General features: G+C 42.1%; 1 protein-coding gene across 1 annotated transcript; it reads left to right on the top strand.

The window, feature by feature from the left end:
• The first annotated feature begins 1,236 nt into the window (after positions 1 to 1,236).
• On the top strand, positions 1,237 to 15,377 carry rab22a (RAB22A, member RAS oncogene family). The gene is made up of 7 exons (XM_024428105.2): positions 1,237 to 1,546; positions 2,056 to 2,135; positions 4,511 to 4,592; positions 11,169 to 11,240; positions 11,735 to 11,841; positions 13,486 to 13,595; positions 13,839 to 15,377. Exons 1-7 carry the CDS (start codon positions 1,511 to 1,513, stop codon positions 13,937 to 13,939), a joined length of 588 nt encoding a protein of 195 aa, XP_024283873.1. The 5' UTR covers positions 1,237 to 1,510; the 3' UTR covers positions 13,940 to 15,377.
• Positions 15,378 to 16,217: the final 840 nt, after the last annotated feature.

Genomic DNA, 16,217 nt, shown 5'->3' with positions numbered 1-16,217 from the left:
CGGCTGCATTTTCGGCATGTCAGACAAAATTATGACACTAGCTTGCTAAAAAAATGTATATGACAGATTTTTGCGTTGGCAAATTGGCTTAGTCTGGTAGTGAGAAGCCTTATAAACCGTAGCTAGCTTCATAAACATATTTTGGGGAATTCTGAAATGTATTGGAATAAATTACCAAACTATAAAACTAGCTAGCCAGCTATGAGTAACTGTAGCTAGCTACTTGACAGGAGTGCTAACTAGCTAGGTACATTAATAGCTTTAGGTTGATTGTTTTTAAGCTCAATTTCAAGATTTCCACCAAGGATGTTGCCTCTCCGATCATCACTCTCCCTCGCTTGGGCAAGGGACATTTAAGGTACTTTTTTAAATGTATTTTTTTACTTTCATTTAACTCGGAGAGTCAGTTAAGAACAAATTCTTATTTACATGACTGCCTACCGTGGAACAGTGGGTTAGCTGCCTTGTTCAGGGGCAGAACAATTTTTTGTTTTTGTTTTACCTTGTCAGCTCTGGGATTTGATTGAACAGCCTTTCAATTACTGGCCCAACGCTCTAACCACTAGGCTACCTGCCGCCCCGGGTGTGACGATGTAAAATGTTATTCAAGGGTTTAGGGCCGAGGACGGTCTACTTTGAATTTGGACTGCAGCCTTTGAAGATTGGAGAAGTAGTTTTAGCCTATAGAAATCCCCAATCACACTTGTAGGCAATGGCATGGCAATATTGGCTTGCTAACAGTGCGCAGGCTGTCAAATCAAAGTCACTCCTTCGATACAAAGTAATTTCACAAGGTTGGAGTAATAAGCCGTTCAACTACTTAAGACATTGGCCAAATCTAGGTTTTGGCAATAAATTCTAAGAAAATTAACAACTAAGGTATCATTTTTCACTTCTCAAACCCCAGCCTTGTCTGTTTGGCAAGCGTTTCTGGAAATATCGCGATGTTGCGCCTCTGGGTTTAGATACTCCACAGCTGGCCATTTGTCACAGATACGAAGACGAGTCACCTATCTATCTCTATGGCTTACAATCAACGTAGCCAATACTACTTCCTGAAAGTACTTCCTGATTTTGTTTTTCAAGTTTAAAATAATAATAATGTAAACAATAATGTAGTTAAATATGTAGGAGATATAAGTTGGTATTATTAAAACGAACATAAAGAAAGCGTGTTGGCTACATACATTTATAAACTAAAATTAACTACGGAGTGTCACGTGACACGACATTGGTCCGTAGTTCAAGATGGAGTCTGCGCCTTATTTTGTAGCTTTCCACCTACAGTAATCATAATATGGCAAATTATATCAGTGATTTTTAAAGTTCTGAGTTTGAGAAGTTCATTTTTTCTTTGCTTCTCGTCAAATCTGTTTGGGATTTGAATATAGGTATTTGATGAAAAGAGAGGTTATTTGCTAAAAATCTTGTCAACTGAAACATCTAGCTAGGTAGCGATCGGTTAAGTGGTTGGAATGTTCATAAACGTTCTTTTAATTCGGAGATCGATATGACGTTGAGAGAGTTAAAGGTTTGCCTTCTTGGGGTAAGACAATCTGATTTGTATTCATCTAACTATCTAACTGTTCATTCAGATTGCAGTATGTCAAGTGACAGACGCCACAGCAATGCTACTAAACGTTTTGTGCACCGCACTACCTAATATGTAGCTGGCTGAACTCTCCTCCATGGCGAAGTAAGTTTCTGATGAACTCCACCAACGGAGTGGGGCAGAGACCAGTTCGTCAAACTCCCTTGACCGTGGAGTTTAGTCAGTTAGCTAATATTTAAATGACATGACTCTATTTTACTCATCAGTAGTAGATTAGTCGTCCATACTAATGTTGATAAACATTACATGTGTATGTATTGCACAAGTGTTGTGAAATATTTGCATCATATCAGTAGGAATATTTCTTCTTGAACCAATGGGGTATTCTCTTCACATAATGATGTTATCCTGATGATGAGTTAATGGTCTGTGTGGTCTTGGCAGTAACTGAGTATGGATGAATTCTAACATTCACTAAACTCTTTTCCCTTGTGATTCTTCAGGACACTGGGGTTGGAAAGTCAAGCATTGTTTGGAGGTTTGTGGAGGACAACTTTGACCCTAACATTAATCCAACTATTGGGTAAGTGTTATAGTCCTTCACCCACTAAATATTCTGGAAAGATGATTTCCTATCCTACAAGGTCCAACTGAAATTTGACTTACTCTTTCAAACCCAACCGCTCTGGAAAAAATACACACATACAGTACAGGGGCTGCCACACTGGGTGCCCAGTGAGCTGTTTTGGGAAGTTAAGTGCAATGGCATGTAGGATTTGATTCCAGCAACCCTCCGGTTGCCAGCTCACTTCCTGACAGATTTTTCCCACGGATCTGGGATTTGAACTGGCAACCCTCCGGTTGCTGGCTCGCATCTCTAACCTGCCCCTTACTGTACTGCCTGCCAATGCATTGAGTAATACGTTTAGAAAAATGCATGCACATATTGGGATTTACTGGGAGTGATGTCATCCCAGTCTAATTCATTTATAGCCTGGCCCCAGATCTGTTTCTGCTATCATGTCAACTCATGACAGTGAGAGGCAAGGAGTTGATATGATCGCACAAACAGATCTGGGACCAGGCTAATCATTTTATCACAAGCTAATCAATGTATCACTTCTGTACTTTTTTTTTGTAATGTGGTAAAAGGGTGAGCCTTATTGTACACTCAACAAAAATATAAATGCAACAATTTCAACGATCTTACTGATTTACAGTTCATAAGGAAATCATTCAATTGAAATAAATAAATCAAGGCCCTAATCTATGGATTACACATGACTGGGAATACTCATATGCATCTGTTGGTCACAGAGACCCTTAAAAAAAGATAGGGGTGTGGATCAGAAAACCAGTCAGTATCTGGTGTGACCATCGTTTACCTCATGACACATCTCCTTCGCATAGAGTTGATCAGGCTGTTGATTTTGGCCTGTGGAATGTTGTCCCACTCCTCTTCAATGGATGTGCGAAGTTGCTGGATATTGGTGGAACTGGAACACTGTCAAACACTTTGATCCAGAGCATCCCAAACATGTTCAATGGGTGACATGTCTGGTGAGTATGTAGGCCATGGAAGAAATGGGACATTTTCAGCTTCCAGGAATTGTGTACAGATCCTTGCCACATGGGGCTGTGTATTATCATTTGAAACATGAGGTGATGACGGCGGATGAATGGCACGACAATGGGCCTCAGGATCTCATCACGGTATCTCTGTGCATTCAAATTGCCATCGATAAAATGTAATTGTGTTTGTTGCTTATGCCTCCCCATACCATAACCCCATCGCCAACCATACCTCTCACCCACACAGCAGGGTAGCCTAGTGGTTAGAGCGTTGGACTAGTAACCGAAAGGTTGCAAGTTCGAATCCCTGAGCTGACATGGTACAAATCTGTCGTTCTGCCCCTGAACAGGCAGTTAACCCACTTGCCTAGTAAAAAAAAAAAAAAATACATGCTGTCTGCCATCTGCCCCGTATAGTTGAAACCAGGATTCATCCTTGAAGAGCACAGTTCTCCAGCTTGCCAGTGACCCTTCAAAGGGGAGCTTTTGCCCACTAAAGTTGGTTACGACGCTGAACTGCAGTCAGGTCATGACCTTGGTGAGGATGATGAGCACACAGATGAGCTTCCCTGAGACGGTTCCTGACAGTTTTTGCAGAAATTATTACATTGTGCAATCCCACAGTTTCATCAGTTGTCCGGGTGACTGGTCTCCGATGACCCCGCAGGTGAAGAAGCCGGATGTGGAGGTCCTGAGCTGTCATGGTTACACGTGGTCTGTGGTTATGAGGCTGGTAGGACGTACTGCCAAATTCTTTAAAATTATTTTGGAGGTGGCTTATGGTAGAGAAATGAAAATTACATTCTCTGGCAGCATCTCTGGTGGACATTCCTGCAGTCAGCATGCCAATTGCACACTCAACTTGAGAAATCTGTGGCATTGTGTTGTATGGTGCACTTGTGTAATTATCATGCTGTTTAATCAGCTTGTTGATATACCACACTGGTCAGGTGGATGGATTATCTTGACAAACAAGAAATGCTCACTAACAGGGATGTAAACAAATTTGTGCATAACATTTGCGAGAAATAAGCTTCTTGTGCATATGTACAATTTTATTTCAGCTCATGAAATATGGCATCAACACTACATGTTGCATTTTATATTTTTGTTCAGTGTCATAAACTAGTTGTTCCCAACTCCGGTCCCCGAGTACCCCCAACAGTACAAATTTTGAATGTAGCCCCGGACAAGAACTACTGATTCAACTTGTCAACTTATCATCAGGCCCTCTTGAGTTGAATCAGGTATTGTATATTTGTCTGGGGCTACAACATGTGCTGTTGGGGGAAGTCAAGGACTGGAGTTGGGAAACACTGTATTAAACCATGTTAACATTATTTTGAAATGTGACTCGCATTGTATGGTTGTATTTTTGTCTTCCAGGGCATCCTTCATGACAAAGACGGTGCAGTATCAAAATGAGCTTCACAAATTTCTCATCTGGGACACTGCAGGGCAAGAGAGAGTTAGTAATCTTCTATCTTTTACAATATATTTTTCTCCAGATGAAGTGGTCCCTGTTAGATATAGGCCTTGTTTGAATAAAAATGCATCCTTCATTCCTCACTTCATTGAGGTAGCTTAATTACTGATCTCACATGATATGTAAAATCAACATATTGGAAGTATCGCTCTCACTGACCTATCCAATCAGATAAGAGATTACATCAAGAAAGGAAGGAAAGAAAGAACACCACATTTCTAAGGAATTTGACCAGGGCCATAGAGGTCTATGTTAGGGCTCCCGAGTGGCACATCGGTGCAATAGGCAACACAGTCCCTGATTCGAATCCAGGCTGAATCACATCCGGCCGTGATTGGGAGTCGCATAGGGCAGCGCACAATCGGCCCAGAGTCGTCCGGGGTAGGCCGTCATTGTAAATAAGAATTTGTTATTAACTGACTTGCCTAGTTAAATAAATAAAAAAATATATATATATATGTTGAAGGCACATACTCCAAGTGCAGTATGTCATTGTACCTGGTAGGGGGCGATATTTAGCTTACATTTAGCTGCCCCCACCAAAACATCAGCTTCTCTTTCCTCTCTCACTCTCTAACACAGCAAAGTTTCACTTTCAGCTATTAGTGAAGGGGGGGGGGGCATTGATACTGTTTCATATTTCAATATTGTTTTTGGAGGGTATTATATAGATATTTTGACTCCAGATCTCGATTTGTAATGTTGCGTTTTGTCGACTAGCGCTAGTCGACTGTACCTGTGCCAAAACTCAGGTATTTTTCATCCTCGAGCTTGTTCTCCATCTTCTTTTTAAATAGTAAGCCGCTACCATATTTTTCAGTACTTTTATTTTCATGACTGATCAAAACTAATTTTCTCATGGCTCTCTCTTGTCCCTCTGCAGCGGACATATAATGAGCTATATGTTTGGAACATCACATCGCAATATCGAGTTGCAATACATATCATATCGACACCGAAGTATCAAGATAATACAGGATCGTGAGGTCCCTGGCAATTCCCAGCTCTATCATCTATGTGTACTGTGTCATTGGAGCGCACTCCACATTATGCTAAATCATGCCTTCCATGTGCATCGTCCTTTGAACAGTCAAGACGAGTGGCTCATCAGCAGTCATAACGTGAGAGGCGAAAGTCTAGGGGCCACTCGCAACATGATCTGCTGTGATGTTAAATCTGGAATGCCTTGTAGCCCACACAGACGGACGACTGAAATAGATTATTTTTCAAAAGATGCACCACATGAGTAATATAACACGGTGTAGAAACGCATCATGCATGTACACTAATATACAACAACTCTGTTGAATACAGTTCTGAAACCAGGTTAATGTACAACAACTCTGTTGAATACAGTTCTGAAACCAGGTTAATATACAACAACTCTGTTGAATACAGTTCTGAAACCAGGTTAATGTACAACAACTCTGTTGAATACAGTTCTGAAACCAGGTTAATATACAACAACTAGTCTGGCTCCGGATGGGTTTGTGCCATATAGCCAACTTTTTATGGTCGTTATCGTAACAAACGTTTGACGTTTGGCATACAAATGACGTTTGGCATACCTGTTTACGGTGGTGAGATAATGGTCTGTTCCTCTGTGTTGTGTTCTAGAGAGGGGTGGTGAGATAATGGTCTGTTCCTCTGTGTTGTCTTTTAGAGAGGGGTGGTGAGATAATGGTCTGTTCCTCTGTGTTGTCTTCTAGAGAGGGGTGGTGAGATAATGGTCTGTTCCTCTGTGTTGTCTTCTAGAGAGGGGTGGTGAGATAATGGTCTGTTCCTCTGTTGTCTTCTACAGAGGGGTGGTGAGATAATGGTCTGTTCTAGACGTCGACCGATTTAATCGGAATAGCCGATTAATTAGGGCCAATTTCAGGTTTTCATAACAATCGGAAATCGGTATTTTTGGACACAGAATTGGCCGATTTATTATTATTTTTTTCCCACCTTTATTTATCCTTTATTTAACTAGGCAAGTCAGTTAAGAACGCATTCTTATTTTCAATGACTGCCTAGGAACAGTGGGTTAACTGCCTTGTTCAGGGGCAGAATGACAGATTTTTACCTTGTCAGCTCGGGGATTCAATCTTGCAACCTTACAGTTAACTAGTCCAATGCTCTAACCACCTGATTACATTGCACTCCACGAGTTTATCTAGCGTGTCCTGCGTTGCATATAATCGATGCGGTGCGTTTTCGCGAAAAAGGACTGTCTTGCTCCAATGTGTACCTAACCATAAACATCAATGTCTTTCTTAAAATCAATACACAGTAGTATATATTTTTAAAAAGGCATATTTTGCTAAAAGTAATCCAGGTTAGCAGGCAATATTAACCAGGTGAAATTGTGTCACTTCTCTTGCGTTCATTGCATGCAGAGTCTGTGTATATGCAACAGTTTGGGCCGCCTAATTTGCCAGAATTTTACGTAATTATGACATAACATTGAAGGTTGTGCAATGTAACAGGAATATTTAGATGCCACCCATTAGATAAAATATGGAACGGTTCGGTATTTCACTGAAAGAATAAACGTCTTGTTTTCGAGATGATAGTTTCCGGATTCGACCATATTAATGACCTGGCTCGTATTTCTGTGTGTTATTATGTTATAATGAAGTCTATGATTTGATAGAGCAGTCTGACTGAGCGATGGTAGGCACCAGCAGGCTCGTAAGCATTCATTCAAACAGCACTTTCGTGGGTTTTGCCAGCAGGTCATCGCTGTGCTTCAAGCATTGAGCTGTTTATGACTTCAAGTTTATGACATCAACTCCAAATCAAATCAAATCAAATTTATTTATATAGCCCTTCGTACATCAGCTGATATCTCAAAGTGCTGTACAGAAACCCAGCCTAAAACCCCAAACAGCAAGCAATGCAGGTGTAGAAGCACGGTGGCTAGGAAAAACTCCCTAGAAAGGCCAAAACCTCCAGAGATTAGGCTGGAGTAACGATGTGATGTGAAATGGCTAGCTAGTTAGTGGGGTGCGCGCTAATAGCGTTTCAAACGTCACTCGCTCTGAGACTTGGAGTGGTTGTTCCCCTTGCTCTGCAATGGCCACCGCGGCTTTTGTGGAGAGATGGGTAACGCTGCTTTGAGGGTGGCTGTTGTCAATGTGTTCCTGGTTCGAACCCAGGTAGGGGCGAGGAGAAGGACGGAAGCTATACTGTTACACTGGCAATACTAAAGTGACTATCGGATGTTGTTATAGGCAAAGGTATATGAAATACAAATCGTATAGAGAGAAATTGTCCTATAATTCCTATAATAACTACGACCTAAAACTTCTTACCTGGGAATATTCCTGTTAAAAGGAACCACCAGCTTTCATATGTACTCATGTTCTGTACAAGGAACTTAAACGTTAGCTTTTTTACATGGCACATATTGCACTTTTACTTTCTTCTCCAACACTTTGTTTTTGCATTATTTAAACCAAATTGAACATGTTTCATTTTAATCAATAAATTGATTTTATTGATGTATTATATTAAGTTAAAATAAGTGTTCAGTATTGTTGTAATTGTCATTATTACAAATACTTTTTTTATATAAATCGGCCGATTAATCGGCATTGGCTTTTTTTGGTCCTCCAATAATCTGTATCGGCGTTGAAAAATCATAATCGGTCGACCTCTAGTCTGTTCCTCTGTGTTGTGTTCTAGAGAGGGGTGGCGAGATAATGGTCTGTTCCTCTGTGTTGTGTTCTGGAGAGAGGTGGTGAGATAATGGTCTGTTCCTCTGTGTTGTGTTCTAGAGAGGGGTGGCGAGATAATGGTCTGTTCCTCTGTGTTGTATTCTAGAGAGGGGTGGTGAGATAAAACAGGGTTTTTTCTTCTGTTCTTTGAGCTTGTCTGAGGGCTTGGCCTGAAACAACGCTTACATTTGATTTCCCCTTAAGATAAGACACTTTCTCTGCCTGCTCCCTGGTTCCAACTGATCCACAGCCACTCTCCCTGCCAGCTCTCCTGCTCTCTCTCTCTGCATAGGTTTAGTCAGGGTAGTGGTGAAGCCCACACCATATTGCTGAGGCGTTCAGATCTACTCAGGGTAGAGCCAAAAGGAAGGGGTAGGGAACGATTTGGGACTCTCTCGCACACACTCACTCCGTCTCTCCCAGTGTTCCACGGCTGTGAGCGAGAAGATGGGAACATTTCTGGCCTGCTTCACTGTTGTCTTCCTTCATTGTAAATCTGCAGCTGCCTTGTTTCGAAGCTGATCGCCTCTGGAGAAGTTGTGGTCATCAGAACCAGTTTGTAATTAACAGTATTGGAGTTCGGTTGAGAGATTTACTAGAAGCCGGTGGAATGAGAGAGAGCTGTGATTAGAGCTGTGATGATGCACCCTCTGATGGCCTGGCGGGTGCATCATCTTAGCTGTGCTTGTCAACACCCCTGTCCTGAGACCTCCCATCTCACTATGCTGCTGCACAGAGAAGAAGCTGGGTCTCCCCTTTGCTCTCTGCATGGACGGGCACCTTTCATTGGGTGCCAGGCTCATCATTTCAGTAATTCATCTACACACGTTTAGCAAAATAAGGGCCGTTTTTATTTTTTTATTTTTTACAGCTCTGGTGTGGCCGGATGTCTGGGCCCGTATCAACAAAGCCTCTTGAAGTAGGCAGTTTCACCTTTTTCTATCATAATGAAATAACATTATATGGACAGGTTGGGACCTGATCCTAGATCAGCACTCCTACTTTGAGATGCATTGTGGATTCTAGCCCTCACTGTGAAAATGCTCTCTGGATACACTTTGGAAGGGGACCACACAAGACTGGCTGTACTGCGTCTAGCTACACATCGCTAGCCAGTCAGACAGGCAGCATCCCTTTCCGCCATCTGCCAAGTATCCCAAGTTGGACTCCCTCCGGTAGTCTCGGGGCCAGTAACAACTATAATTGCAAGGAATGTGTGCTTTTCCTGAGGTAACCGTGTCATTCCAAGCTGGGATAGTTTATTCCTTTTTATTGTAAAGGAAAATGAGAATTGGCCCAGGTCGTGCCAAGTCAATGTTTGACTGGGATCACTCCTGTTTGTTTTAAAGCTAATCTCTTTATTTCATTAGCTAATAGATTACATGCCTATTATTCCTTTCATGGTTAAATATGCTAATTATGTTAGAAGATTTGTGTGGTAGATTATCCTAAAATGTAGGAGGATCTAGCCTAAATGGTAGTCTAACTTATGACAGGTGTGTTACCTTCCACTTGTTTGTTGCAGATGGTCTGAATACCATTCATTGTTACTTCTCAGTATACGTGATAACAATCATACCAAATCAAACATATGCTGCATGCCTTTTCAACAATATCAAAATACTCGTGTTCACATCATTTGAAAGAGTGAGTCTGAAATTGATTGTGAATGAAGATACTTTTCTGCGGGTAATTTAGGCTATAGCCTGCACATTTTAGAGATATTGGATTTGGTATTTGGACAAGAATGCTTAGGTTCGCATTTGGTGACAGCAGCTAGGTAAATGAAACCAAAGTATGGATCGCTGTCTCTCCTCGTCCAATAGTTAGGTGAACTAACCTTTTTAAGCTTGACAACAGGTTTAAACAGTCATCGCAGAGACCTTCTGCATTTACCCCATCCAGTGGAAGGGAAATATGCATTTGATTTAGAGTTCTATGAACACAGGCATATGCTAATTGCGTTGGCCTTTTCAAGCCAGAACTCATAAGCTTTTGGAAAATATTATACCAGAAGAAATGGAGAACTGGCAAACATCAGGCAAACCCCCCCCAACAATGGAATGGGAAACGCTGAAAACTCAGCTTGTTTTTATTATACAGGGATTTGTGATCTGCTGGGTGAAGACCAAATGTATAGTTCTCCATTAATATGAAATGGCTAACTGCCTTTGACACATTGTGCTCCTCTTTATCCTGATGCTTACCACATGTGAGCCCTCGATGGAAAGGCTTGCCATACTTCCCATGTAACGAAAGCCACTTGGCATATAGGCTTGGAACAGAATTCCTTTTGGGGTTTTCAAAAAGGTCCATCGTTTCTCTTTGCTTTAGTTTCACTCCTCCATTTTGAGTTGGATGTTTTATCTCATAACACGTTCAGGTAAAAGGGAAGTAAGTTACGTGACGAAATGTAACCGTATACAGCTTAATAAAGATTGGGTAGTTTGACTGTGTAATGTTTTGGAAACGGGCGGTAGAACGGATTGCAATGCTATTTTGGTAGCCTTTGATTTTCTCATGGATGTCCTAAATAAACAATTACGAGCGATCTAGATACACAATCCTTGAAGATGAGCCAAAAATGTCTGTGACTGTTTCTTTAAAGCATAGCATCTCTTAGGATAAGTCATGTACTGTTACTTTAATTATGATCTACACTACCACAAATGCGTACATGGCCCCTTGACCTCACTATAACAGTGCAACCGGTTTGGCTGTAGATAAATCCCTGTTGAAAGCTTTAGAAAACCAACTATCTTCTCTGTCCAGAGGGACAGCCTCTTTATCTGAAGAATGGTTGCAGTCCATTACTCACCGTGCTCTTTCTCCACTTCTCTCTGCTTTCCCATAGTTCCGTGCGTTGGCGCCAATGTACTACAGAGGCTCTGCGGCAGCCATCATTGTTTATGACATCACTAAAGAGGTAAAGTTTTCCCTCTGGTAACATGCTGTGATATGACATTTGTTTAGTTGTTTTTTTCCTCAAATGTTTAAAAGGACACTACCACTCTTTTCCTGTGATGTAATTTTGCTAAATTATATTTTTTTTACAACAGAAAAAAAATCTCTAAATAGATTGACCTTTTGCAAAACACAGGTATCCATGCACAGAATTCTGCTGTCAACTGTAGGCAACTATGGGGGCCCACTGGTCACTGAGTCCAATGTAGGCATGTTCAGTAAACATCTGATACTGGCCACTCTCACATTCCATGTGGAGAGAGGCACACCCATTTGTCTGCATATCATGTTTACATCGCCTATGTTTCATGAATGTTTAAACCACATACTCCCACACAGTCATGCGTTGCATAACCTTTTCTCAAACTCTGACATCTTACAATATAAGATGTTTACTAGGCCTATATAATGTATACTATAAAGTTAGTAAGAATGGCTCGAACCGTTGTTTCTCAGGACTCGTTCCAGACGTTAAAGAACTGGGTGAAGGAGCTTCGTCAGCACGGCCCGCCCAACATCGTGGTAGCCATCGCTGGCAACAAGTGTGACCTATCCGATGCCAGGTAAATAAATCCCTCATGTCCCCCAGGAAGACATGGTTGCGTCCCAAATGGCACCATATTCCATATATAGTGCACTACTTTGGACCAGGGTCCTGGTCAAAAGTAGTGCACTATATAGGGAATAGGGTGTCATTTGGGACACAGACACTGGTTTATTGTTACAAATCAGCAGCATGGCTTCCATACTCTCATTTTACCAGACAAATCGCTGAATTGTTGACACGAGATTTGCTTGTGCTATATTTTCTAATGAAAGTTAAAGGACTCGTCCACGCTTTGTTTGTGCAAGGGACGTCATCGGCCGAGCCAAGCGTGTATCTTGAAACTTTCGGCTCCAACAATTTGAACGTACCGAGGAACGGTAACAAGCGGCCGATATAGCTCTCTGCTGGAGATAAACTTCTCCCAGTTTATCTAATGTCACTCAAACATGCTGGCTATAGATGAGAGGACTTTAACTACTAGAGTAGCTTAATTTGCATTGAAGCAAGGGAGAGAACTGATGCTTGAAAATCGATGACATTTTTTTCCATCTACCATCAATTAGTATTAGTCTTAATTGACAATCTAAACAGTTGTTAGACATGACTGTACATGGAAATGTTATACAGGTCTGGTTGAAAAAGAGAAACATGGATATGCTATTGTTTGCAGTCGGGAGTGGACTCGGGAGCTTACGATGCTTGTTCGCCTCCATGTAGTCCACTGTAATAAGATGAGCATGAGCTGGATTGAATGACAGAACAGTAGCACTGGGGGAAGAAGTCTAGCAGAGATGAGCACTGTGATACTGGTGGGGTGGTGCCACCTTAAGTCCCATTCTCTGTTCATCTCCCTGTTGGGTTCGTCTCATGTTTGAAGGGGTGTGTCCTCGTGCCTCCTCTTTCTCATCTGCACTGATGTGAAACAACTGGACAGGCTGACGTGAATTCTTGGCTCATGTCTCCCCAGTATTGAGCTGCACCCATAAAAATCCCCATTTAAAAGCTGAACTTTTTAAGCTAGAGATATTTGCTTTTGCATTGGATGTGTCTCAAGAGAAAGAGGAATGCAAAGAGTGTGCAAAGCTGTCATCAAGGCATTGGGTGGCTATTTTGAAGAATCTCAAATATAAAATATATTTTGATTTGTTTAACACTTTTGTTGGTTACTACATGACTCCATATGTGTTATTTCATAGTTTTGATGTCTACAATGTAGAAAATAGTAAAAAATAAAGAAAAACCCTTGGATGAGTAGATGTGTCCAAACTTTTGACTGGTACTGTATATCAAACCTTTTTTAATGTACTCAGAGGACCTTTATTAGCATATGGAGAATAAGGGGTTAAATACATGTAAAAATGTTTTATTGTTTCCTGGTCTTTCTTATATCTCTCAGATAAAGGACAGAGACTTCAGAACAAACTTCCATTTGATTTTTTGGGGGACTAGCTGTTATTCAATGCGTTCGTATGGGCTAATAGCAGCAAGACACAAAAAATATTTTGTATACATTTTTTTTGATACTTCGAGTGGTCTTAATTCTAAATCAAATAGATAAATGATCCTTGGTGTGATCTTCTTAAAACAATTGCACATAGCTTAGTAGAACCCCCTTCCCTGTCTGTTACTGGTTAAGACTTGAACACACCCGTCTTTATAGGGAGGTCTCGGAGAAGGATGCCAAGGACTACGCTGACTCCATCCACGCCATCTTTGTGGAGACCAGCGCCAAGAACGCCATTAACATCAATGAGGTCTTTATAGAGATAAGTAAGTGTGTTTTTTTTTTTTCACTAGCTTTTGGAGGCATCCAATCTTTTAGGCCAAATATATGCTTTATGGTATACCATGTTTATTACTAGTGGTGTACAATGGCTGAAATTGTCCTTGTTAATTTAAGTGTACCAAGCAATATTGTGTGAGCTTCTGCTGATGTTCCTATTTTAACCAATGGTTTCTGGGTGTAACTTTTTTTTTTTTTGTCCCTCCTGCACATTTTGTTCCCGCCTGCAGGTCAACGGATCCCTGTCCTAGATGCAGGGGGAGGGGCTGCAGGGAATGGCTTCAAACTGCGCCGGCGGCCCTCAGAGACCCGGACCCGGACCTGCTGCTGATGCTGCCAGTGATTCCTGACCGTAGTCCCCATATTGACCCTTGACCCCTGACCCTTCTCTGCTTGCAGCCTCCATAATCCCCCCCTAACCACAGACCTGCGTCACAGAGACCTGGGAGCTGTAAATTCCACTCCTCCATCAGGAAACCCTGATTACTACCGCCATTGCGTCCTGCGTCTAATGCTACACTGTAAAGAGAGAGCAGCCGAGCAAATTACAGTTCACTGGGATATATGACCATATCTCATCGTTCTATGCGGCTAACTTTGGCTCAGTTATTGTGAAGCTGTAGTCTTGTGTTGTTAATGCCTATCTGGAGCCCAAAAGGTTCAAATGAAGTCCACAGCCTTTAAAGGCGCTGTATTTGTCGTGCAGCATTTACAGTGATATGACCTCTGCAGAAGTCAGGGCATTTTATTATTATTGCTCTTATCCAAGCAGCACAGAGCTGTTGTGAAGGAAGTTGTCATGGTAGTGAGTTTGTGTTTATGCTGGACCTCCCGCCCACTCCTACCGTCAACCAATCGTGTCACTGCGGAGTTATACGGAGCACTCTGTATTGTTACAAAATTTGAGATGCGCACAGCGATGTGGTGTGGAGCTGAATTGTGTCACACCATCCTTACGGTGAATCCGACTACATTTTTGGATTAAGCATAAATTGGATCTCAGTATTTAGCCTTTAGGTTCGCCAAGTAGGTCTATGGCAGCTATTCTTTAGGATCGCCAAGTAGGTCTATGGCAGCTATTCTTTAGGATCGCCAAGTAGGTCTATGGCAGCTATCCTTTAGGTTTGCCAAGTAGGTCTATGGCAGCTATCCTTTAGGTTTGCCAAGTAGGTCTATGGCAGCTATCCTTTAGGTTCGCCAAGTAGGTCTATGGCAGCTATCCTTTAGGATTGCCAAGTAGGTCTATGGCAGCTATCCTTTCGGATTGCCAAGTAGGTCTATGGCAGCTATCCTTTAGGATTGCCAAGTAGGTCTATGGCAGCTATCCTTTAGGATTGCCAAGTAGGTCTATGGCAGCTATCCTTTAGGTTTGCCAAGTAGGTCTATGGCAGCTATCCTTTAGGTTTGCCAAGTAGGTCTATGGCAGCTATCCTTTAGGATTGCCAAGTAGGTCTATGGCAGCTATCCTTTAGGATTGCCAAGTAGGTCTATGGCAGCTATCCTTTAGGATCGCCAAGTAGGTCTATGGCAGCTATCCTTTAGGATCGCCAAGTAGGTCTATGGCAGTCTTACCCCCCTCCTTGCTGTGTTCACTTCATCCTCCCGTTTTCCAGATCTGTGGCTCGTCCAAGCCTATGGCACCAGATTCCTATGTGGCTCTGGTCAAAAGTAGTGCACCTTATACACTGAGTGTACAAAACATTAAGAACACCTTCCTAATATTGAGTTGTCAGCCTCGTTTAGTTGGGGCATGGACTCTACAAGGTGTCGAAAGCGTTTCACAGGGATGCTGGCCCATGTTGACGCCATTGCTTTCCACAGTTGTCCATTTGGCTGGATGTCCTTTGGGTGGTGGACCATTCTTGATACACACAGGAAACTGTTGAGTGTGAAAAACCCAGCAGCGTTGCAGTTCTTGACACAAACCGGTGCGCCTGGTACCTACTACCATACCCTGTTCAAGCCACTTCAATCTTTTCTCTTGCCCATTCACCCTCTGAATGGCAGTCCACAGGAGGTTGGTGGCACCTTCATTTAAGAAGAACAGGATCGTGGTAATGGCTGGAGCGTAATCAGTGGAATGGTATCATGTACATTAAACACATGGTCTCCAGGTCTTTGATGCCATTCCATCTGCTCCGTTCCAGGCATTATTATGAGCCATTTTCCCCTCAGCAGCCTCCACTGTGGCACACATAGACAATACATGTCTCAAGGCTTAAAAATCCTTCTTTAACCTGTTTCCTCCCCTTCATCTACACTGATTGAAGTGGATTTAACAGGTGACATCAATAAGGGATCACCTGGTCATTCTCTGTCATGGAAAGAGCAGGTATTCCTAATTATTTGTCCACTCAGTTTAGAGAAATGGGGTACCATCTGAGAGGAATCCTACATCTGTCCTGTCCTTGAAGCTTTTCTGCGTGAACTGTCCCCGAGTAGTCCAAAGCCACAGCAGTTGCTATGGTTTCCCCAAGTTGTAAGAGCTCCCCTCCCGGCTTTTTTTTTTTATGTCTTGTAATACTTCTGAAAAGTTTACACAGATTTTATTTCCGTTCTTATCTTGTAAACCTCTACACGGGTCATGGCATCATTGGATCTGCAGCATG

The sequence above is a fragment of the Oncorhynchus tshawytscha genome, linkage group LG07 (genome assembly GCF_018296145.1).
Source record: "Oncorhynchus tshawytscha isolate Ot180627B linkage group LG07, Otsh_v2.0, whole genome shotgun sequence".
In the NCBI taxonomy this organism is placed as follows: Eukaryota; Metazoa; Chordata; class Actinopteri; order Salmoniformes; family Salmonidae; genus Oncorhynchus; species Oncorhynchus tshawytscha.
This window is presented reverse-complemented; position numbering and strand designations above follow the sequence as displayed.